At 40.7% G+C, this 26,497-nt stretch overlaps 1 protein-coding gene across 2 annotated transcripts in view; it reads left to right on the top strand.

Moving 5' to 3' along the window:
* Nucleotides 1-26,497, top strand: part of DIP2B (DIP2 acetate--CoA ligase B (putative)) — a 206,896-nt gene that overhangs the window by 143,232 nt on the left and 37,167 nt on the right. The window contains exons 10-19 of one of the 2 annotated variants that reach the window (XM_083169485.1): nt 8,041-8,133; nt 10,580-10,703; nt 14,349-14,458; nt 16,414-16,516; nt 16,744-16,808; nt 18,951-19,044; nt 20,395-20,514; nt 21,008-21,122; nt 22,381-22,520; nt 23,668-23,804. In XM_083169485.1, coding sequence (XP_083025611.1) covers nt 8,041-8,133; nt 10,580-10,703; nt 14,349-14,458; nt 16,414-16,516; nt 16,744-16,808; nt 18,951-19,044; nt 20,395-20,514; nt 21,008-21,122; nt 22,381-22,520; nt 23,668-23,804 — 1,101 coding nt within the window. Of the gene's footprint in view, nt 1-8,040; nt 8,152-10,579; nt 10,704-14,348; nt 14,459-16,413; nt 16,517-16,743; nt 16,809-18,950; nt 19,045-20,394; nt 20,515-21,007; nt 21,123-22,380; nt 22,521-23,667; nt 23,805-26,497 lie in introns of both variants that reach the window. The other variant, XM_083169483.1, reaches the window with a different exon arrangement.

The following is a 26,497-nucleotide window of genomic DNA, read 5'->3' as shown; positions in this document are numbered from 1 at the left end:
ATGGGGATTAATATTATAATGCAGCTGTTACAACGACAAAGGGTATACTATAATTTGGTCGACCCATATTAAGGTCACTGTGTTTTTGAGCCGACCGTGTCGGAAGCACGGCGAGCACAGTGGTACACTTTGACGGTGTCAATGTCGACTATGTTGACATTTGGGTCAAAAACTTAAAAAAACTCAAGTCAACCTTGCCATTGTCGACCTAATGCTTATGTCGAGCTTCCAACCCTGTCAACCTTAGCCATGCCGACCTATTTTATGTGTTGACCTAAGCCAGGCATGTCCAAACTATGGCCCTCCAGATTGTGTGAAACTACAAGTCCCAGCATGCCTTGCCACAGTTTTGCGATTAGGGAATGCTAAAACTATTGCAAGGCATGCTGGGATGTGTGGTTTCATAACAGCTGGAGGGCCATAGTTTGGACATGTCTGACCTAAGCCATGTCGACCTTCTGTGGTCGACCCAATGACCTATACCCTGACTAAGCAGACATGCAAAGACTTGTTGTAGATAACTGTGGTCCACCCAACTTTCTGGTTCCACTTGATAGATCTACAGTGTCTAGATAGACAGTTAATAGGTCTTCTCCAAAAGGTTGACCAGGTCAAAAGGGTCAACTGTCAATATGGACCCCCGATTAGTGTGACCAGTCCCATGTCAACCTTTCTCATGTCAACCTTTTCACCCTGTCCATCTATTGCATGTCGACCTAGTGACTGTGACTTCTCTGAATTAGACACACAATACCTTTGTGAAAAAACAAAGGAAATAACCCACACCCCACCAAAAAGATAATGCGGTAGAACTCATCTAGTTCGCCAGGAGGGGCTCCTAAAAAATTCCATATATATTTATTGATGAAATTATTCTAATATCGTTCTTGAGGTATAGCAATCTTTTCATTGACTGATCTCTGTGAATGATGTGAGTGCTCTTTTATGTGCCGGCACCTGAGACCGCTAGAACAGTGCGTCTCAAAAGAATATAATTACACGGCTCTTTTATTCTAATCTCATATTCACCTTGAGAAATACCATATATTTAGTCTACCATTCAAAGTTCAACAAGAAATGTTCTCATTGCAGTACTGTAACATGTCATGATATCAGGGATTATTTACAAGTGATTACCGTTCTCCTACTGTGTGCTTAATTACATAGAACAGCTGAACCGCGGGCATGTATAATTACTGTTTAAGATGCATGTAGCGGATATATAGTAACAACTATGCAAATGTATTAAATAATGAAACGGCAGGCTGACATGTAGACGGCTTTTAGTATATTTTATAGAATTGCAGCTTTTTTTTTTTCCTCAAGTGCTTATAGCAGAATATCCTTACACTGTGATACCCCAAATCATGGCAGATAACAGGTTAATTGTTCTAGACCCCTGACTTTACCAGCATTGATTTTCCCTATAAGTGTCCTACCACTGTATTCCCATGACTAGATCAGTACTCACCGATTAATGCTCATTGTAAGCCGCCTGTGTACCTCCAGAACATCTCCATTACGTACTGCAACGCTTGGTCGGGTCTCTGAGCACTATCTAGCTGGCATGTACATAAAAACTGAACCATCTTGTTACAAACCTCACTGGCACTGTAATTTTCTCCTCAATTTGTAATGGGATCTGTCATTGGTTAATGCCTGTTCATGCGTACATACAAACAGGACACAGTGCGTATGTGACAGACCTTCCTGAGCAATCAGCATTGACGCGAGCAAAGATATTCCGCTACCCACAGGCTGCTCATGCCGGGTTTCATTCATTTCTCATGTACGGTTATTATAAGCTGCCAAAACATTAAGATCCGTTGAGCTGACTTTATTTCTCTTCTTGCTGCTGTGTTTTCCCGTTACATGTGATAATGTTGTGTTTTCTCTGTGTCTTCTTGTCCTGTCACTGCTGGCAATATACATCCATTGGATGAATATTCCCTTTTCAAAAAATATATTTTTAGAGAGGAATATGCCATGTATTTAACATGCTGCAGTATGCATGTGCTTGGTACACACTTGCCTTTCATTTTACTTTGTACTCTTCTGGCTTGATGTAGTTTCGGTAAAGCATGCACAGAATGTACAGTATTATATGTAGGGAATTCTAGATGTGAAGGAGTGTTGTGTATATTATGGGTGTGTATAGCACTCCATGCATTCCGAATCAGCCCTTGTGGCTGTATAAGCAGAGTCGCCACTCCTTATACCGGTTAGGTTAGGCGGCGCATATTCCCGTGATATACTTGTAAAGATGGCTCCACACAGGAACAAGTGAAGACTTTGACACTGTCTCTTTGCACAATCACCATCTCTCCAAATATACAGTATAATATCATAGATGGGGCTACTGGTTCCAGGTTTTGGAGTTCCCACTGCACACGTATCCCCCGTCCCTGTATGTAAGGAGGTCATAAATTTACTTTACAATGTACAGGTATATGTAACATTCCCATGTAAATGCACTTATTATATGCTCATTATCTAATCATTAACTCACAAATACTGAGAACTTGTGTACATCGTGCAGTAAGGGATTAGAGAGCATGAATGCTAATGGCTTAATACAGACTAACCATACCATACCACCACCATTTCCTGTACTTGTGTACAGCTTTCTAGCATTGCACATTACTGGCTTGAATTTAGGGCCTAATTCAGTTCAATTCTTGTTCTCAAAATGTGCATGTGCACTGCAGGTGGGGCAGATGTAACGTGCAGAGAGAGAGTAAGATTTGGGTGCGGTGTGTTGAAACTGAAATTACAGTATAAAAATAAATAAATAAAAATAAAGCACCCAGTATTTACCTTGCACAGAAACTAAATAACTCACCCAAATACCCCTGCACATGTTACATCTGCCCCACCTGTAGTGCACCTGTTTTTTGTCCACTTTGAAACCAAATTTGTCCTGCGATCATGTCTGAATAAGGCCCGTAGTGTTATTAAGGAACTTGTTGGTATCTAGTTTTGTTAATGATCCAGGTTGACAAAACCGTTTATACATGCGAGGAACATAATTCAGTTGGGACATGATGTCTATGAACATCAAACGTGTTTTTCCTGCAATATATTTTTTATTAAGGGCTTGACAAAATATAGGAGCCAGCTGCAAAAGTACATGAGTCACATGAAAGGAACCTTGTGCTTCTCACAGAACTGTGCCTGTGGTTTGTGCAGCCAATATCACCATTAGTGCCAATTAGGGATGCCAATCCCGGAGCATTTTTTCAATCCCGGGATTCGGGATTGAAAAATGCTCAATCCCGGGATTCCTGGGATCCCGGGATTGGCATCCCTACTTGGGAGCTAGGTGCAGACAAGCACTATATGCGCATCCACACGCCATTTTTGGGGAGGAAAATCACTGGGCATTAAATAAACCACCCCCCTCTCTCCCACATTGCCTTACTTTTGAGAGGGGCAGCAGAATGGAAGCAGGCTGCTGGTGTGACGCGCCGGTATGTCACTGGACTGTGCAGCCGGCAGAAGTCGGGCGGCGAGCGGGTTCAGTACTGCAACCTGCGCAGCGTGACCAATGGGTCACGCTGCGCAGGCTGCAGCGCTACACCTCCGGTGTCACAACTCGCTCGCTGCCCGACCTCTCCCGGCCACACAGTCACAGCGGCAGGGAGTCTCTGGTCACAGGCAGCGGCGAAGATCATCCGGTAGTAGGGAGCGGTGGTGCGGGGGCCTTTACTGGCTGCACAGTATGACGCGCAGCGTGACCTCTGACCACATCACGCTGCGCGTCTGAGCTGTGCATGATCGGGGACAGAACGAAGCAGCCTGGCAGCGTCTGAGCGAGTGCTCAGACGCTGCAGAGCATTAGACTAATCTAATCCCGAAATCCCGGGATTGGAAGCTCCAATACCGGGATTCAAATCCCGGCAATTTTGGGGCCAAATCCCGGGATCCCGCCGATCCCGTTCCCGGGATTGGCCACCCTAGTGCCAATGTGAGGATAATGTTTTCTAGAATGCTATTTTAGTGGAGTTTACTAGAGATAAGAGAACCACTATACAATTTGTAGGTGGCACTAGGCTACTCCCTATTAAACAGGTGATTATGGTGTATGGGCAGTACTCTACTGGGTTGTCTCTGCTCCCTCCTGTCCACACACTAACTGTTGCTTGTACCCAACCCTGAACTCTTACACCCTAACCTCAGCTCACACCCAAGAGTCTAAGCCAGCCCTAACCAGCCTTTGGCTCTTCAGCTGTTGTGAAACTTTAAGGGGGATATTCAATGTCAGGGGCACGGCTGTCGAGCTAGCTCGACAGCCGTGCCCCTGTCCTGTTCTCGCTTTGCTTGACTGGAGCTTGGCAGTCAGGATTCAATGTTCTGGCCGCCGAGTGGTGACAAGGGGGCGTGGCCGCGAGCTCGACTATTTCCGGCTTTTCTCGGCAGAACGAGCCCGACAGCTTCTGAAGTCGGGCTCGTTCTGCCGAGAACCCCTGTTCAATGCTGTCAGGGAAGACAGCACTGAATAGGGCCCCGCAGCCATCTCCCCCGTCGGGAGGTGGCTGCGGGAGCATGACAGACATTGAATACCCCCCCCCCCCCTAAGTTTCAGCATACACTTCTATGGATCAGATGCTAAAGCATGCTGGTCCTTGTAGTTTCACCACAACTGAAGAGTCAGGCCAAGTGTAGAGCATTACGGAATGGTGCAATCCATCCACCCATCTACCAGTATATGTTTAGCACCTTATTGGTCAGCCCACAGAAGGGGGCCAGGACCAGATACCTGAGAAATTTCGGTACTTGTGTAATATCTGGGCCCCCGATTTTTTCATTGTATTGCATCGCATCGCATGCAATATAGTGGCATTCAATTCATGCGATGCGATTTTTCATTGTAAAGACCCGATTTTTAATTGTATAGTCACCCATGGGTGATTTCATACCCCCACTATCCAACTACGCATGGAGTTGATTTTATATAGTGTGGCGAGCCACCGAGCCCAAAGCGTGGCGAGCGGACACGGATTACGCTTCGGGCTCGCTGCGCTCGCCACACTATATAAAATCAACTCCATGCGTAGTTGGATAGTGGGGGTATGAAATCACCCATGGGTGACTATACAATTAAAAATCGGGTCTTTACAATGAAAAATCGCATCGCATGCCTTAAGTAGTGGCATGAGATGAAAAAATCGGGCGCCCAGATAATACACAAGTACCGAAATTTCTTGCTTGCAAACTCAAATGATGGTTAAATTGGGTTAAACTACAGGATTATTAACAAAACCTGCACAGGTGAAAAAAGAGCGTTGCACACTACTGGCTTTAATTTCGTTTTAAGGAAATAGTTAGCGTATAGTTTTTATTTTTTTTAATGATACAAAGTGCCAAAACCTTCCATATGTACATGCGTGTAACAAAATTAATTTGGGACACAATGTTGCTATTCATGATTGATGGTGTTGAGTAGATTTCTAGGTATCTTGTCAAGTCCCAGCTGTTTTTACAGGGAAAAAAAAAACCTCAATTTATTTTTGCTGATGGAAATTGCTATGAAATAAATCCCCTAATCATCTTAATGCATGCGCATCAGGAGACTATTAAATCATTACAGATCAGGCTGCCCTGGAAAAACTGGAACATGTAGAAGCCATCATAATGGCTAATTCCACTTTTCCTCCCTATCTACACTGTGTATATATCAATATATATGTGTGTGTGTGTGTGTGTGTGTATATAGATAGATAGATAGATCGATATATATATATATATATATATATATATATAGATATATAGATATATAGCTATATCTATATAGATATATATATATATCTATACAGATATATATATCTATATCTATATATATATATATAGATATATATCTATATATATAGATATATATCTATGTCTATAGAGATGATATATATATATATATATATATATATATATATAAATATATATATATATATAGACAACAGCAAACACAGGCACTCTTCACTGACAACTTATCCAAAAAATAAATGGACACCCACAACGGTAGGTCAATGTCGTGACATTAACCTACCGTTGTGGGTGTCCATTTATTTTTTGGATAAGTTGTCAGTGAAGAGTGCCTGTGTTTGCTGTTGTCTATATTCATCCCTGAAGGGAATCAGCGCACCTTCCCAAGTTGTTTCAGTATCCCGGGTGCCAGGCATTGCATGCTGTATGTGTATGTGTATATGTATGTATATATATATATATATATATATATATATATATATATATATATATATATATATATATATATATATATATCTCCATAACAAATGCTTTGGGTGTGCTATTGTTTATCTTTTCTAATCATTTTTTTTCTCAAATTAAATTCACAAATCAATTGGTCAATTTATGTTGCTTGAAAGGATTTGTTTCCACTATAGTGATTTCATGAAATTCCTAATGGCTGAACTATAAACTTATTTTTTTTTTTTTTTTTAAACAAGTCACCAAATAATTGAACTTCTTAGTAGTAGGTTTTAAATATCTATTATCCATATATTTATAATTAACAAAATAAAATACAAAATTCCCCACCTACACCCTTACTGGTGAGATCATAATAGTGTTTCTCACAAGATGGAGCAGGTCAGCAATCCCTCTTCACCCTTACTGTGCCTTTGCCCCCTTCCCTCCTGGTGACTTTTGATCAGAAGTAGCATAGAGATGAATCTATGACAAAAGGGAGCCAAGCAGTGACAATTTTAGTGAAGCAAGTAAAAAAGAAATGGGAATTATCGAAGAGGCATGCTTGGCCAGCCAGTGTGAAGTATACGCTGGACTCGTCTATAGTCGATGTATCTGTTGTGGCATCAACAACATATAGGTTGTAGCGCTGCACATGAGAATTTAAAATTGCTCCCATGTGAAGCTGGGGTGGGTTTCTAGTTCATAATAAACCAGGATGAATTGCTTGTTAATGCTTTTCCTATGCTGTTTGCAAGTTAACCATTTTATTCTTGGTGGGTGTGAGGGATGGAATTCAATTACCTGCTGCATATTGCCATGGGTGAAAAAGGGAAGTATCTTTAAGTAGGGATGTGCAGATTCGGATTTACATGTATTTCAAAACAGGCTCTTATTGGCTATCAGCAGTCACATGTTTTGGCTCCAAAACACGCGGCAGTTGGATAGCCAATAAGAGCCCTTTTTGAGATCCGGGTAAATCCAGGATCTGCACTTCCCTGGCTTTAATGCCGTGGCTATTTAAAGTTCACTTCCTTTTTCACCCGAGACCCTGTTTAACGCCCTTAAATTAACATAATTGGCATTAACACAGCAAATCTGTGTGTTAACAGGGTCGTATCACCCGTTATCCTGCTGGTTATCAGAGATTATTTTTCTCTCCTCTTTTCAGAGGCAAGAAAAAATCCTCATACGCTGCTGGCAGGGGCTTATTGAATAGACCTGGTGGATCAATAAGCCCATGGTACACATTACTGCAGCTAAATGTATTCCCCCCTGTCTGTTGCTGAAGAAATGGTCTATATATTTTATGTACTAAAAAAAATATTCCTGTGTGTGATCTTTAAAAGGTTTTAAAAGTTATGCTTGTACTGCTCGTCTGCAGTAAATAGTAAAATCATCCTCGTTACTGTCCTCACCATCCTTTCAAGCACTGGTTCTGTTCTGTACACTAGACTCCTGTGCTCTCCATGGAAAAGAGGTGTACTTCAAACTACAGTTTGCCGTTGTGCTCTTGTAAACATGGGTTTGATAGAAGTGCAGAAGAATTGTGGTTGTGGTTGAACCTTGGTGCACCTATCATTCATGACCCATGGTGCAATAAGGACACAGGTGTCGGTAAAGCCAAAAGCTGCCAGTGTCTGAATGAAGACCAAGGATGGCTAGGGTGCGTACTGTCACTTTACCGTTTACTGTCCATGAACAGGGAAGAACTAAATTGTTTCTTTATGTAAAGAAGTATTCTCAAAATTGCTTTTATAATTAATTAATCCATTTATGAACATACTGTAAGTCTTTGTTAGAACCTCCCAGTGGATTTTCTGATGACTTGTCTTCTTTCAGGTGGCCCTGGTCTATCCCAATAATGATCCGGTCATGTTCATGGTTGCTTTTTACGGTTGTCTGCTGGCAGAAGTCATTCCAGTGCCGATTGAGGTACCTCTTACTAGAAAGGTAACAATACAATTTCCAGTGATGTTGGACAGATTTTTAGGTCATCAATCTCTCAGCGGCTACTATGATGCAGTCATCGCCAGGCCATTTAACCTTTGCCAGTAATTGTACCTTAAAATGTAGTTCCAGCAAAATGATATGAAATAAGAGGGAAGCCATTCATAATTTATGTTACATTTTCTTGAATAATTAACTATATAATGTAGTCTGGGCTACTTTACAGTAATAAATGAAGACAGCAACTTTTACTAATGTGCACAGACCACAGTTCTGTCTTCAAAATGAAGAATATTGTTTTACAGATATTATTGTTCTAGAAACATCAAAAATTAAACCACTTAATCAGCCATTAAATTAAACATGTCCTCTCTGGGTTATAATTGTCATTACATAGCGACCCCCTATTCTTTTTATACCTCTTTACATAAATTGTTGGGACCTATCTCTAGCTCACTTTTAGGGAGGCTCCCATGAAATTAGGTTGAGCGCTTGCTACAGTATGTAGATAAAAGCTTCTGTTGCATCCTAGTCTGATATCTACCCAATGTCTTCGGGGAGTCCAGCAGTGCTGGAGAAGGAAGTGTTCCCAGAGGAGGAACTTCCGGAACTAGACACTAAATGTTTTGACCTATGGTCTGTTTTTCCAGTCAAACATACTTGGTGGATAGTGTTCTGTAATTCAAAGCAGCCAATCAGCAGTTTGTTTCTATAGATCTAGTTGAAGTTAGACATTGAAAGCAATTGTTTTATTGATTGTTTTGAATTACTGCCCATTTTACATGCATGCTATTTGGCGGTAAATATTCCCCTGTGGCTACATTATCTGGTTGGTTTCAAATTAATATCTACAGCTTCATAGTTCCTATTTTTAAACCTCCAACTGCAGCCATGTTCTGTTCTCTTCCAGTAAGTTTCCTACTTGTTGTGTCATTGTTAATTGAACCCAATACATTCCTGGTATCTATCATTTGCATGTCTGCTTCCCAGACGCCACTATTATTATTTAGTTTAATACAGCTTTCACAATACCCGTATACATAAAATCTATTTTATACAACTTGATTTTTATAGACCTGGGTAAACTAGTACTACAAGGTAACTTTGAACCATTACAAATGTAAGAGAACCTATAACCTATACACAAAAGGGAGAAGCCTGAAGACCATGTAACTGTATATTTACCAGACACCATACATACCGAACGTCACGTATGTCCCATGTATTAAAGGCAAAACTAGTTATATTTGTTGTATGAGTTGGCTAATATTTATATATATATATATATATATATATATATATATCTATATATATATGTCTTTAACATCTAACCCCAAGCGCCTGTGTCACATATATTTTTCCAACTTTTTTCTTCCTAATATATAGATTGGTTAGTTCAGGGCGATTGTTGTGAGGTCACCTACTGATTTAGCATGGTTCTAGCTAGTTTCATTCTCCAAAACTTGGCAGAATTGAATCCATTGAAACGTAATGTCAATACTGGACAAAAACTTTATTGAACGGATTCAGTTAGATCTGTAATGCAAAACAAGTAGCCGGCAATGGAAAAGGGCACATTTTTATGCTGTTTAGGGTAGGCTGCTATATGGACGTTTTAGTTTTATGATATAAGGATGTTAACGATTATTATTTTTATTAAGTTTCTTATATAGCGCACATGCAGCGCTTTACAGAGAATATTTGAACATTCACATCAGTCCCTGCCCCAGTGGAGCTTACAATCTATATTCCCTACCACATGTACACGCACAGACAGACATTCTAGGGTTAATTTTTTGTGGGAGCCAATTAACCTACCAGTATATTTTTGGATTGAGGGAGGAAACCGGAGTAAACCAACACATGCAGGGGAGAATATACAAACCCGGCACAGTTAGGGCCATAGTGGGGATTGAACCCATGATCTCAGTGCTGTGAGGCAGTAATGCTAATTACTACACCGTCAGTGCTGCCCCTATTAGTAGACTTGTTCACCCACAAATCTTACTGTGATGGGGAATAGTTGTGTTCCTGCACAGGTGTGGAGATTACCTGCATTAATGTGTTTAGCTGCCATCTTCCACAGGAGTACCCTATACATCAGGGTACTTGTTATAATTAAAACTTGTACACTTCTTTTTGTATATTATGTCTTATTACAATTTATGAAGATTAAAGCATATTAGCACATTAGCTTCGCACATTGCTGCTGTTTTCCCTACACACTTCTTCGCACTATAATCCTTTCAATATTATGATAACCAGGAGTTAGAAGTACCTATAGTTATAATGTATTTTATTAGTCATTCTGTTGGTCAGCGCAGACTTACTGACCAGGAAACCTTAATGAAATTAGAAGACGTGACAAGCTATAGGTAACGGTGTACGTCTTCTGTCATCTGATTTGTGTTTTTCTCTCCTTCATAAACAGGATGCGGGAGGGCATCAGATTGGTTTCCTGCTGGGAAGCTGTGGTGTAAAACTTGCTCTTACCTCCGAGGTTTGCTTGAAAGGATTGCCAAAAACACAGAATGGGGAAATTGTGCAATTCAAGGGTGAGCTGGTACTTCTCTGCACAGAGAGAAATTGTTTCAGTGTTGTGTAGCATTCTCAGTGCCAAAAATTATTCTCCATGCCCAAATCCTGATGCGGTTTGAACAAAGAATTTTTGTTGAATAGTTTTCCAACACTTAGCCCTATGGTGTCCCGTCCCTGATGAAGCAGCAGCAGCATTGTGCAGTAAAAGAACAATCCGAAAAATGCCTGCCATGCCATTTCCCTGGAGACTTGCGTGACATTGCTATGTTTTAATAGGGACCCTGGTTCTCTGCTGCCTAGAAAGTAGGGGGCCTGGTCAGATATGTTACACTGGCCCTTGTGTGTCCTCATATGTCGCATATAAGCTCTTACTTTAGATATATCAAGTAAGGAGCCATTATCATGTGGCTCCTTGTTGGTTAATTGTAGACCCAATTTAGGGTTAGGGTAACGGTGGTGTGGGGTGCAGTGCCCGTGGACTGGTTGTGCTGGGTGGCTCTAGCATGGCACACCTTTACATTCTATTAACACTTAGCACTATTTTTTTATTTTTCTTACTAACACTATTTCTTCAATATTTTAATTACATTTCTTCTCTCTCACTTTCTATATATAGCTTCGGCTTCCTATTACTAATATTTATTAACACTATAGTATTTCACTGGTGTGCCGCTTTGGGCTTTCTAGTTTATGCTCATTTTTTTGGGCTGCCGCACCCTGCATCTAGATATAGTGCTAGGGACCCCCAATATACAGAGAAGCCTTGACGATGGCTTGGGGGCATGTCCCCCATGTATATGTAACCAATATGTCTGAATTCTATTATCATGTAGTGTTCAAGATTGGTTGCTAATACCATTCATTGATCTGGGGGAAACAATGGGTGAAATTTAATAGGATGAGATTCAGAAAGTGAGAGATTTGGTAAGAAATCTCCAGTTTTATTAAAGCGGCAATCATTTACACTGCAAAATCAAACTGGTTTTGCAGTGTGTATGATTGCCGCTTTAAAAAAAATATTGAGATTTCTTACCAAATATCTCACTTTCTGAATCTTTCATCCTATTACTTTTCACCCAAAGTCTTTTTTACTGTGTTCTCATATGTGACATAATCGTAATGCGATGGAACATAACTGCTTCATGAAACTGCGCTGCTTAACACTTATGCATCTCAAATCTGTAGAAGTGCTATGAAGATGCTGCTGCTGCTTTTTTTTTCATGCCAAGTTCTGTTCATCTGCAACTGTACATATTTAAATACAACTCTTGTGTAGTTAAAGTCACAGCCTGGTACACATTGGAGTACATTCGATTAAGTTATCCTCATGAACATGCCTTTTCCACTGGGTTTTTACAGCAATGTGGAGACAGCGTGTGTGGCCGCCTAAACAGCGAGACTCGCGGCTAAATGCAGCGGACTCCCTGCATTAGCCGCGAGTCTCACTGTTTGGGGGAATCCTCGCTGGCATCTGACAGCAAGGGTTCCCCCAGAAGATTGAGTAGGGTGAGCGACCAGCACGGTGGGTTAAACGGCGAGGGACGCTTGTTTTCGGCGATTACCACCATCTATCCCCCTCGCCGGCCGCATTGAATAAGGCCCATTGAGTGGTGTTTTCGTGCATATGAGGTGCATATAAGACTCAACACAGCTCCCTTGAGCCAGGCTTCTGAGGCTGGATGGCAGATTGAAGCCAGCTGTAAGAGAACACATATGTAGTTTAAATGATTATTTTTATGGAATAGTAAAATATTTTGGAGACTTAAAAATCCTCCGTAACTTTCTTGTACTTAAGATTAAACAAAAAAACGTTGTATTGACTGCGAGTATAACTGCAAAGTCCAGAGGGCATGCACAGGAGTTAGTTACTGAGGGGCAGATTTATTAAGCTCGGTGAAGTGATAATGTCGCTGGTACTTTATCATCGGCCAATCAGCGCCTAACTGTGAAGTTACTGGCTTGATTTGAAAGCTGACAGGTAGGAGCTGATTGGCCGGTGATAAAGACCAGACACTTTATCACTTCACCGAGCTTAATAAATCTACCCCTGAGAGAGACTACATGTGCTGATGTGTGTGCTCTCTGCCACAGTCAGCTCTATGGATTCCCTATTGCAATTGATACTTTAATATACTCAGCTAGTATCAGCCTTTTTTAGTTTTTTTTTTCAACATCTCCTGCATTCTGGTTGTAATTAGGTCATGAAATGGCAAACATCAAGCTTGACGCCCCCCTCATTCCATTTTACAGTAACTCTCCCCTTCTGAAAATGGGAACAGCTGCAGAGAGAGTAGGAATCAGTGAACATGTTAATTTTCTTTCTTCCCCCCCCCATATTTATCAAAACACTTGATGTTTTACAGCTGAGATACTCAGAATAGAGTTTAGTTTTCCTTTGAGGTAAATTGCATCTTGAAACTCTTAAAAGTTGCAATAAATCATCTCTAGTGTGGATGGTAAATAAAAGCGGAGGAATATAAAATTGTCATAAAAATGTAACTTCTAGAAGGGCTGCACATTTATAAACCAAGCTTCATCACAATGGCTTCATGGTTGTAAAAATGTCATTTATTATTCCTTATAAAAAAAAAATGACAAGGTTTTAGCATTTTGTCCAATCTTCACACAGGATAATTTTATTATTTTATATTCTTACTGATAAGGAATTCTATTTATTTGGAAGCTATTAGTACAATGTACAACATGTTGTGTACATTATTAAAATGTTTTGTTTGTTTTTCTATGGACCTGATTCTTATGGGGTGTACACGGTTCGATTTTGACACATCTTCCATTCAATTTTGCTTCTAGAAGCAAAATTGAATTTAAATACAACAGTGTTAACTGCCTTCAATCTAGCGGCACCGGGATCGAAAGCAGAAATAGACTTGTCTGGCAAGTCTATTTTATACATCTATCTGGAAGATCAAAGGCCGTTCTATGTTGCTCTTTGCAGCATCCCCGCACATGACTTGCGTCCCTACATCCCTCCTCTTCGTTGCCGGCACCCGCTGGGTCCTTCCGGCTGTTGATATCGAATAGATATCGACAACCGCCACATCGAACAGTGTGTATGCCCCATTAGGAATAAAGTATAAGAGAGCAAGTAACTGTGCAGCTGGGTCAGAAGAAAAATGTGCAGAGAGTTTTGTCTGCCCTCTGACGAAGTACGTGGATTACGAAATGATTTGGGGCGTGGCCGTCTGTCTGCCGAATGCGAGTGTTACCGCTCCAACCTCATCTGTGTAGGTTTCACAGAGTTAGATGCCGTTACGTTGCGGTTGTGGAACCGCTCATCTCGGTACGTTACTCTGCATATGTCTGTGCTTGGAAAGTGTTTTAAATAAAACTTTTATACTTGTTTGATATTGCACTATGGAGCGCTCTCATTCATTCTTTTAGAATAAATATATATATATATATATATATATATATATATATAAAGAGAGAGAGATTAAACGATTTCACAGACCTACAAAGCAAATTTTTAAAAAGTAGTCTTGATTGTACTAAAAACCAACCAAAAAAAGTATTTTCTAGAAGCACAAATGCAGTCACAAAATCATACCTTTTTCTTTTTAGAAATAATACATTCTCATTAACTGCGTCATGCAATTTGCTTGCTTTTTCTGGAATGCTAATATGCTGTGTTTTTTTTGTAGGGTGGCCAAAACTCAAGTGGGTTGTGACCGACTCCAGATATCTGTCTAAGGCACCGAAGGATTGGCAGCCACATATAACAGCTGCTGGTACAGAACCGGCCTACATTGAGGTATCTGGTTCTGCTGCACCTTCCTTTTGTAGTTGCTATCTGTGCCAGTCCTTAGTCCTTGAATAACCTGTTCCATGAAAGCGGTGACACTTGTTGGCTGAAGACATGACACAGTATACTAATGTTAAAAGTGCCTGTGATTTTTGATCATGTTAAGATAAGACTTTTTTCTTTTGGTACAATGTTACAGTACAGAAATGAACTGGTACCTTATCCAACATATATGAATGGCAGATACTACAGCCCTTTGTGCGGGCAGCCTTCAGAAGACCATGCTTCATGGGTGATATTGATTCAGGGATAATGTGTTCATTTAATATGGTGTAGGTCACAGCAGTGCGAAGATGCAGCATTTGTAGCATTTCAACTTGTGAGGTCAGAGACGAGTTTTATTCATTATAGGGTTACATCTTGTGCAACAGACAGAGATAATATGTATACAAAAGACAAGTATTGGAAAACAAAGTATCTCTTTCTGCTATTTCTTTCACTTATACCAATGACCTGACAGATAAACACATTCTCGCCATACACTTCCCTCACTCTGATCTGGACAGTATGCTATGTTGTTCCCTAAGTGACCTTGTTTCTCAGGGATTCAGCGATCTGCAGCACAATATGTAGCATTATGGTAACAGTAGGTTAGGTTGTTTTGCACACAACACAATGCTGTATTGACTGATACTAAGAGACTAGTCTAGTAATGATCCACTATATGGTTACCATCGCTGCCCTGTGTTTCCTTTGTGATGTTGTTGGGCATCTCTTAAACCTTGCGTTTTGGACTAGATGTTATCTAGTCCAAAAACTACATGCTGAGCGCTCTTTTTGCACCTTGCGATATAATCACAGCGCAAGGCAAAATAGCTCTGTGTGGGCACCTTTTGGTTTTAAGACTAATTGTTATAATTTTCTCACTCATTATTGATTAATTGTTGTTTAATGAAATTGACAATGTCCATTAAACAATGTACTAGCACAATATTAAAAGGTTATATCAACATTTACAGAACTCGTAGTTATAAGTTATATGTTGAATAGTGAAATGTTCATAAGTGGAAGTTAAACTTTGGAAACACTGGGGCAGATGTATTAAGCTTTAACAAGAGATACATCCAAGGATGATAAGGAGAGATAAATGTCCAGCCAATCACCTGCTAACTGCCATGTTACAGGCTGTGTCTGAAAAAAGTCAGTTAGCAGGTGATTGGCTGGACGTTTATCTCTCCTTATCACCCTTGCATTTATCTCTTGTTAAGGCTTAATACATCTGCCCCACTGATCCTTGTTGACTAATTTTGACACTCCAGTTGTTGTTGAACTACACATCCCAGCATGCTCTGCATCAGATTTAGCATGGCCAAATAGAAAAACTGGAGCAGGGCATGCTGGGATGTGTAGTTCAACAACAGCTGGAGTGTCAAAGTTAGCCATCAGGGCCTTAGATTATGGGGTCTATGTACTAAGCCTTGGAGAGAGAGAGGACAGAGATAAAGTACCAGCCAATAAGCCTCTGTCATTTTGCAAACCTAGCCAGTGAAATGGCTCCGTATTTTAATTACCTCTCTCTCTCCATGGCTTATAGTTCACACATCCCTGGCACCCCTTTCACATGGCAAAGTCCGGCTCTTCCACATTAAACCCAGGTCTCACATTATACAGAGGGCGACCCAGGTTTAACCCTTCTTATAACCCGGGTCTAATTGCTGAGTTGGCTGATAAGCTGTGGTGCTTTCACTCCGCACCATGACCCGGGCTATACGTCAATTCATTCGGGGCCAAGGTGCGGTGTGAAAGGGGTTTTGTGTTTAAATTGTCTCACAGAATGAAAATATATTAGAACTCCAATAAAAAGCCAAGGAAGTTTGGTTTGATACATGAAAATGATTAGTCTTGATCTTGGGATTACTTTTTTTATTGAAACATTACTAATTGACTCCTATATTGTATTGCAGTACAAAACGAGTAAGGAAGGAAGTGTAATGGGGGTGACGGTTTCTCGCATAGCAATGCTTTCCCATTGCCAAGCACTGTCCCAGGCCTGTAACTATACAGAAGGTGGGTGCAGTTATCAGAGACAGTATTTTTGCTTGAGACTTGAAGTGATCTGCGTTACTGCTAGTATTCTGGGTCTTATTTCTCCAGTTTGCACCTGATTATTGTGTATCCTGGACCCTACAGTTGTATTTTCTGTGGTCCTGATATTTTAATGCAGTTCTCAGCAGCTGATAAATGCTGTGAGCAAACTTCAGCAGTTAATGTCAGCTTTTATGTTTCTTCTTCAGGTGAAACTATGGTGAATGTCCTGGATTTTAAAAGGGATGCTGGTCTTTGGCATGGCATACTAACGGTAAGAGCCACATGCATATGATGATATAGATACCACTTGTACTGTATTATCACAGTGACTTGTACACAGTACTTCCGTTTGTTCCTGAAATACTTCGTTTTGTATATAGATTTTACATTTTTGTTTTAGGCTCTTACTGTTACCCAATAGCCTCTACTGTTTAATACTTGGGGCATGTTTCTGCAAGCAGAACATAGACCATCTCCGCAGCATTATAGTAGCATATAAAATGTGGTCCCTTCCACTGTTTTTTTTTTTTTGGGGGGGGGTCGGGGGTAGGTTAAAAAAGGTACGGACTGTATGTTATGGACAGTATATAAAAAAAACGTACAGAATTATACATTTATAAATAGAACATTTTTAGGAAGCTATGTAATAAGCTGCACTGCAGGGGCGTCAACAAGGTCGGAACGCTGACCGTGTCACCAATTTTCCATTGCAGACTATAGAAGGGGAACATTAGCGATTATGGGGAACTCATTCTCAGTGATATGCTAAGTTACATTCAGATGTAGAGATGGCATGGTGCAATGACTTTGGGATGCCACGGAGTACTCTAGCAGATGGTGTACACCCAAACCTTGATCTCTGCTATTAATTCAAATGATTTCTATTGGTGGCACTAAAGTAGCCCCAACAGGGCAGTGTGTGCTATACAGGCTAAGGGAGGCTTTTCATGTACATTAAGATGATGACATCTCCAAGCGCCTCCCCCGTTTACACTGCAGGTACACACCGCAGTGTAAACGGTGCAAATCTCGGATCCGACCTAGCTTGAATCCGTGTTCCAAATGCTGGGTCAGATCCGGGATTTGGGTGTTAAAGTTGTATAAGGCAGGCCCGGATTAAGGGTCTAATGAGCCTGGAGCTGAAAATGTCCAAGGACCTATTATGAGAAGTGTAGAAGGTGAGGCAATGCCATGTAGAACCCACACACTATAACCACCAATGTACCCTTAATATAGAAAAGTCCACAAATATGTAAACTAGGCAGGGCTGTGGAGTCGGAGCAAATTTCGAGTACCTGGGGTCGGAGTCGGCAAACAATGCACCGACTCCAACAATTATAATTAATGACTTCTCTACTGTAAGAATTAAGACCAATGCATGCAGTGCCTCCCATAACCGCAAAACGAACACGTTAAGTGACCGTGAAAAAGCATGCTTTTCATGTGCTTCACTATATGGCACGCAATGCACAATTTGGAGCACCAATACTTATAAATGTATTCTCCCTTGTAGTTTACAACTTATTTCAAACGTTCAATAAGGTTTTCAATACCTCGAAAAATTCATTCAACCAGGCTCTCCCACCATACGCACAACATCTTTTTACGCGGATGAAGGTCTTGTTTCATGCGCGGGGTCGTTTGTTTACCTTGGCTAAGCCATTCCTTACGCTGGTTCATATGGATGTACAGGCACCATTTTTCGTCGCCAGTAACGATTCGGTAAAGAAATCGTTCCTTGTGTCCGTGAATTGAACGGTGACGAGCAAGCAAACCAGCAGACAAACATTGTGTTTGTCCTTTGCTTAAACTGTTCAATACAGTAGACTGTTGGCTTCCCAGCCTCTAGTTTCTGTAGTAATAATATGTATGTTGCCTTTCTTTCCTTCAAGGAATGTATCAAATACATTCGCATATTAATACAGAGGAGTCGGAGTCGAGGAGTCGGGGGCAGCCGTACGAGGAGTTGGAGTCGGGCCATTTATCTACCGACTCCACAGCCCTGAAACTAGGAATGCAATTGAAATACTTTGCTTTATGGCCAACCATGTGGCCAGCTGGGGTCTGTCTGGTGACCATCATGTTGTCATGATGATGGGCCTCTGCGGCAGCTCCATCCACCCCATAGTTAATCTGGCCCTGCTTCAAGGCTGTGTTCATTCTCGTTTGCTTCTGTCTTTAAAAACATTCAACACCTTCATTGTGCTGTATCTGTCTTTAGATTTTATAGATGAGCCACGTCTCCTTACTTGGTTTACTTGCTGCATTTAGAACAGCCTGTTAGTCTGTACATACAAATCTGTTAAGAATAGTTGGTGATTATCTGTAGTAATAGTGTATGTGTCTGTACAGGAAAAATATAGTACAGTATACCTAATTATTCATATGTAACATATCATTTATTTTATTCCAGAGTGTAGTAAACAAATTGCACACAATCAGTGTTCCGTACTCGGTGATGAAGGTGTGCCCCTTATCTTGGGTGCAGCGAGTCCATGCAAATAAAGGTAATGTACTATCAGGAATAGAAAGTAGCATTGCAAATGTTAATGTGTATGCAGTTTAATCAGTAGTCCTACTAGGGGACTAAAACGTGTCAATCAAATTCTGGCATTTTTGCTTCTCCTGTAAGAATGTGCTGAGACGATGATTGCAAAACAGAAGCACAGTTGAATTAGCCTTAAGGGGCATACACACGGGGCAATTTAAGCCCAATTTCTAAGTAATCTGATCGGTGTGTGCAGTCCCACATGTCGCCATCACCTGACTACATCTAGTCAAATCAGAAAACAATGGTTAGGACAGATTGCCCATACACATATCGCTACGTGTGTATGGGCGATCTAGCAAACCCTGTGTGCTGAGCAATCTGACTAGACTAGATGGCTCCACACGCCAAGCTCCTACACATCGCCCCATGTGTGTGATCCTTTAGAAACGGAATCTATTCAGAGTTTTTATAATACTCATTGTAGAGAACAGAACACTCATTGACCTATTGTATGGATATCACTAATGCCTGTATTTAAAGGGCTGCATTGTATTCTTTGGTTCTGAGTACCGAGGATCTAATTGGAATAATGCTACCCATACACGTGTACGATTGCATTAAACGCAATATCGGGTTCGATTTCTCTTGAAGCTCACCTTTTGATAAATCGCATCGAAAATGCTTTTTTTGGCGTACAATTGTGCTCACAATTATGCTATTTATCGAATGCCCCTTGTGGTAAAAAAAAAACCTCACGATCGAATGCAATTCCATCGAGTGCTGTAAAAAAACCCACCAGATTATCGAACAGATCTGTGCACAGTGGGTGAAAGAGGAGTGGCTAGAAATCTTTAGGAATCGAAGGTCGCAGTTAGAAAAATCAAATGCGTCAATAACAGCATTGGACCGCAAGTACAATTCAATAAATATGTGCAGAACATAAGATCATGAGACGCGAGATTTGACCGGCATGCCCGCGCATCGCGTTGCATGGTACACAAAATGTGCGTACAATCATCTGATTTCTCGAACAGCTGTGCTCAAAATCTAATGAATGCATGCAAATTCTCACAAGTGTATGGGCAGCATAAGGATCACTTTTCACTGATCACTGTTTTTTTATTTTTGATTGGCAAAACAGTTTTCAGTTGAAACCATGACCATCTGATCTAGAAGGGAACTCTGCCAGTTAAGATTTCTCTGGTTTCTTTACTACTACAATCAATGTGGAAACAAGTGATTGTTGTGCAGATATACTGACCGCTTCTTGATTTCCATTCTGTGAGAAATAACCAGAGAGGGAAATGCGTAATCTATGTACAGCGATAAAGCCGTGAATACATCTTTGTAGTTTCTTGTCTCCCAGCCAGGGTCGCAGTTGTGAAATGTCGGGACCTGCACTGGGCGATGATTGCACATCGGGAACAGAAGGATATCACTTTGGCCTCGCTCCGAATGCTCATTGTCACAGACGGAGCTAATCCATGTAAGTTTCTTGGCGTTTTTATGTACTGTGGTGGTGATAACTGGGGGAGGTTATAAGAATAAACAGAAATACTCGCTGAGACTTGATTATTCTCTCCCTGGAATTTACTATTTAAAGCAGGGATGGGGAACCTTTGGCCCTCCAGCTGTTGCTGAACAACACATCCCAGCATACACTTCTACATTTTTTTCTATTTGGCCAAGCTAAAACTGTAGCAAAGCATTCTGGGATGTGTAGTTTAACAACAGCCCTGATTTAGAGCCTTTGAGCAAAATGTTGTTTCACATACTGTATAAGATTGTCAGTATGTGTATGAAAGAGAACAGTATAATGAGCAGGGCACATAGTAAGCTCCACCCGCTGCCTGCCAGTTTGGGTGACTCACGAGATCAGGCTTTTTGCCATATTTAGTGTTTTTTGTTTCTTTTTGGACTATTAAACATAATGAAATCTGCCCAGACGTTGACTTGCATTGTTTTCCTGTCACATACAGGGTCGGTTTCATCCTGTGATGCTTTCTTGAGTTTATTTCAAAATTTTGGACTAAAGCCAGAAGCAATTTGCCCGTGTGCCACATCTCCAGAAGCCATGACAGTAGCTATTCGAAGGTACAGTTGGTATTAACCCAGCTCCTAAAAAAGATCAATTTGATACTTGCTTTGGTGTAAAATGAAGTGTAACTGAAAGAAAGATTCCAATGTACTTTGGACCTGATTTAGTTTGCATTGTATACATTAAGTTACTTGCAGCAACTTGGCATATGCCAGGGGTAGCCAACTCCGGTCCTCGAGCTACCAACAGTTCATGTTTTCCAGACCAATTTGCAAGTACGCAAGTGCACTCATTACTCACTGACACATTACAAACGATCCACTGGTGTAGCTAATTACTTCACGTGTGATTCTGTGAGGAGACCGGGAAAATGTAAACGGTTTGTAGCTCTCGAGGACGGGAATTGGCTACCCCTAGTATGTGCGATCCTTAGCAATACAATTGCAGGAGGAGGTGCATACTGCCACCGCCTGCATACCACCTCCTGCCTACATTTGTAATTGCTGAAACTGTATTGATGTTCATCCGAGTAAGTTGGACTTGCAGTCGCAGGGAGCATTGTGAGGCCAAGAAAACTGCAAATGCGAAAGTCATTTATCATGATGCCCCTTACTTTTATCATATTTATTGTGTATGTGCACAGCCTATAGGTGACCAGATGCACTAAGGTGGCCTATAGGTGGCCAGATGCACTAAGCTTCAAAAGTGATAAAATGGAGAGTGATAAACAGCCAGCCAATCAGCTCCTACCTGCCATGTCACAGAATGTGTTTGAAAAATGTCAGGCATGAGCTGATTGGTTGGTTGTTTATCACTGTCCATTTGATCACTTTTGAAGCTTAGTGCATCTGGCCATCTGTCTGTGATGAGAACTAATTTTACACCTGTATGGTTGTTTAGCAATAGAGATAAGGAGTAATTAGATATCGACCCATGCCGACTAAAAATGTGTAGATCGTCCAGTGCTAGTGCTGTGTGATTGGTTACTGAGCCTAAGGGGGGTATACAATACCGGACAAATTTTTCCAGACGAAAAATCAACAATAATCAGGTGAATCAGGATGGTCAAAGTCTGCAGTGACTTCATCAAACCTATGCGAATTTGCAGCAATTTCACTAAAAAAAAAAATGGGCAATTTTTTTTCCCTGGATTGAATACCCCCTTAAGACGATCTCAAGACAGAGGCACTGTTGCATATTGATTGACAGGGCATAATTTTTCTAATTTTATACCCCAAAAAACTAAATCCAGCTGTGAATTCAATGTTTGTATTATATACAGTATAAATATAACCTGTTTAAATTATTTTTAAGGCCTGGGATTCCTGGTGCTCCATTACCTGGAAGAGCTATATTGTCTATGAATGGTTTGAGTTTTGGGGTTATACGAGTGAACACAGAAGACAAAAATTCTGCACTAACAGTACAGGATGTTGGACATGTAATGCCAGGAGGTGAGTATACCAGAGGGATTATATTACTGTCATTCTAATTCTGTGTTTGTTGAGTTACTTTATCTTGAGCCAAATCATGGGTCACTGTGCCATTTGAGTGTGTTGCCATAACCTCCAATTTGAATCCCAATTGTCTATTGCCAACTAAATAAGTTAAAAGTCTTCACAGCAGACCAAAACTGGAACTCTCCCTTCACATATACATTAAACCTGCGGTAAGCAAGTCCCACAGCAAAGAGTATATGTCACAAAATAATCAGCCATATCTGTACTTGATTACTAGGTGGTAGTTGTAGCTATATAACATCCTTTCAGACCACAGTGAAAAACTGTGGGGTAAATTTATCACAGTGCATCTGGAAAATGTTCACATCGCTTCACTTTTCCCCCCATAATAACAATGTGAAAAAAGTTTTTGGGAGATGTTTGCAAATGTATTGAAATGAGAAAAAAAAAAAAAAAAAATAAGAACTCACATGTATATAAGTATTCACAGCCTTTGCCATGAAGCTTAAAATTGAGCTCAAGTGCATCCTGTTTCCACTGATCATCCTTGAGATGTTCCTACAGCTTAATTGGAGTCCACCTGTAGTAAATTCAGTTGATTGGACATGATTTGGAAAGGCACACACCTGTCTATATAAGGTCCCAAATTTAACGGCGCATGTCAGAGCACAAACCAAGCATGAAGTCAACGGAACTGTCTGTAGACCTCCGAGACAGGATGGTCCCGAGGTACACTGATCAACCTTGTACAGCATCAAAAACCATCTCTCCAACCCTTGGAGTCTGTTGCTGAAAGACGATTGTAAAAAAAAGTTCTGTAATCCAAAAAAGTAGACTTCTGTTAGCAACCCATATAGAAGTGCCCCCCCCCTTAACAATACTGAAGTTCACTGGGAGGCATTGGGGCATATCGGAAGAGATGGTTATACTTTTTACCCTACAATTATGCTCAAGTTGCTGTCAATACACTGTATAATACATTGTAATACAGAATATAAATTACTACTACCGATATTGAATTATGATTTAGTTTGTAATTGTTTAACCAATGTTCAGATGTATTGATGCTTTGAATAGTGCAAAGTGTTATGAATATGGTAGTATGTTGCGGTCTGATTGGAGATGCTCTGCTCTCTTTCAGGTGTGATGTGCATAGTAAAACCAGACGGCTTGCCCCAATTATGTAAAACAGATGAGATTGGAGAAATCTGTGTAAGTTACAAAGGAGGCTGTATGACCTATTATGGACTGGCAGGAGTGACCAAGAATACTTTTGAGGTGTGTATTATTTACAAATATTATGTATATTGTATGTTACCTATGCACCATCTTCTGACTTATAGCACTCTAGTGCCACAATGGGAAAAAAACATGGATATCCTTAATTCTGGACTGTAATGGTAGAGTTTGTAATATTTTGTTTACAACAGAGTTTCACAAATACCTATGGGGCCTAAACACATAGTGCTGTGTGTCAATGAGCGTTCCGAGCTATGCTAGATTGATCAGCACACATCGCTGCACAGCGTTGTGCCGCTGAGCGATCTGTCAGGGCTAGTGTTCTCATACAAGAACACTAGCCCTGACTCCTGGCGATAATAGATTTATCCAGTGTGCTGGATTTGAATCTCCGGGCGATAGCGACGTGTGGGGCTGTGTGTCACTATGGCCCAGCGATGTAGGGGCATTTTCTGAGCAATGTAATTAACATAAATATTATTGTTCAGAAAATGTCCTGAAATCGATACATGTATAAGGCCCACTAGAGCAGTGTTTGTCTGTCTCAGCCCTCAAGGCACACTAATGTTAGGGTACACACCAGAACGACCATGATCGTGCGACAATCGTAAAACGATTTCCTTGAAATTGTACCATGGTCGCTTGATGGATTGGAGTACACGATCTGCCCACGAACTGCACCCAATCCAATATAGATGACGAACCTTTAGTGCAGTAGGTAAAATCTCGAAAGCGACCGGCATGGATGCGCATCGGAATCGCATTCAAAACATGCATAATTCTGCTATTTTTACATATAGTTGGTCTTAAGAAGCATGGAATTTGGGGGAATTGAGCCCAAATTGTTCTAGTGTGTTCCCAACATTAGATATCTGTCCAACCTTTCAGGATGAGTTGAAAATCTGGTATTGAATTGCAGAAAATGACAATTGACCGTTTGCTAAGAAAGCAGATTGATTGTAATTTGCTACCAAACACTACCAGATATTTGCTCCAACCAGACAGATTGTCTTATAGTTTGTATCCATCATAACAGTCCAGGTTTTAAGCGCAGCCACACTTGGGCACAGGGGACTTAATTAGTTCCACAAGAATCACTAAATGCATAATAAAATATCCCTTTATGGGGCACTTTTTCATAAATCTAACAATGAAAGTAGATTTTTTTCTTTACACAATATGTACGATAACAACCATCATTAAAGGCAATATCATACATACCGTCTGTGTACTAATTAAGTTAACAATACATGCTCCTGTGGAAGGTTAGTAATGTCCACCATCTTCTGTACATTCAGGCAATGGAGGATATAGACACGAGGGCCATGCTTGGGAATGCAGCATGTCCCCCACTAACCCAAATTATCCAGCATGGTTGAGCACAAGAGCTAAATAATGCTTGATACTATGATGACTTATTCACAGTTCCATTGACTATGTGAACACGCCAAATAAATAACTTAGAAGTACTCAACCTTTGTCATGAGAAAAAAGGATGGCGCTGCCAGATAGCTACCAATGCATATTCATTCTCCCTGTATTCAATCATATGGTATATGTAAAATAAACCAGATGTACCGGATAGTGTAGGACCAGCGAAATAGATGTCTCACTGCTCCTGCTGTCCACGGTTTGAAAACAATGGACAGAAGATGAACGAGCAGTGAGTGCATGATCCGGGTTAGGTACTGTATGTTTACTCTTTGAACTGGGGCTCGGGTACTCCCTGTTATACTGTGTGCACTGCAGGAAAACTAAAGTTCCATTCAGATGAGGGGCAGGCTAGGAAGAAAGAAGAAATGGCTGGTAATTTTCAGAGACTGTTAGTGCATGCCCATCTCTTTAAGTGACACACGTTCTTTCTGCCTTTTCTGGCTTCATTACATGCTTACCACATATTGCTCTTGCACTTGAATTAATACTTCCATCTATGTTCAGGCATGGATTCCTTAAAACCTGCACTGTTAGTGTTCATTGAGGTTCTTGCTTATGGCACACAGACATGGAGTATTATTTCTAAGAAATGCGTAGGTTTTGAGCAAGTTCAAGTTTTTAGTGTTTCTTGTGGGCACGTGGAAAATTACTTCCTTTTTCTAGTTTACCTCCAGGGAATACCGGATTCCCCTTTAACCTCATATATATCCCGCAAATTCAACCTTTAACCTCATTTTCAGAAGTGGTGCAGATCCCACATTTTAACCTTTTGATAAATAGTCTTAAAGGTCAATTCAGTTCTGAGCTGCGCGCAGCCACGCACATCTCTCACAATTACAGTACATCAATATCACTTATTTTCCTGTAAAACTGCAATGTTTATTATTGGACTGGAGTACAAAAATAAAGACTTGAATAAAAAAAAAAATGGATATTTCTTCCCAAATCTCTCACTTTCTGATTCTCTCACACAATTAAATTACACCCAATATGTATATCTTACATTAAATGCATTCAGTGTTGACATCAGCCCCCACTGCAAGTGTACAGACAGGCGGCATACCACCGGTACACGGAGCCTGATACGCAATATGTTTGTGACCTTGTTCACAGTCATATCCATTGTGCACACCTAATGACGACTCGCGATATATTGGACAGTGTATCAAACCGCCAAGATATTACCCAGTGTGTACCCAGCTTAAGCTTAATGATCATTTACAATGTTACCATGTTTGTCAATTACATATTTAGCTATTGCATGTTTAGGTTTAGCAATGATTACATCTCATGCCCCC

Source organism: Crinia signifera, chromosome 2 (assembly GCF_055691185.1).
Source record: "Crinia signifera chromosome 2, ASM5569118v1, whole genome shotgun sequence".
NCBI lineage: Eukaryota > Metazoa > Chordata > Amphibia > Anura > Myobatrachidae > Crinia > Crinia signifera.
This window is presented reverse-complemented; position numbering and strand designations above follow the sequence as displayed.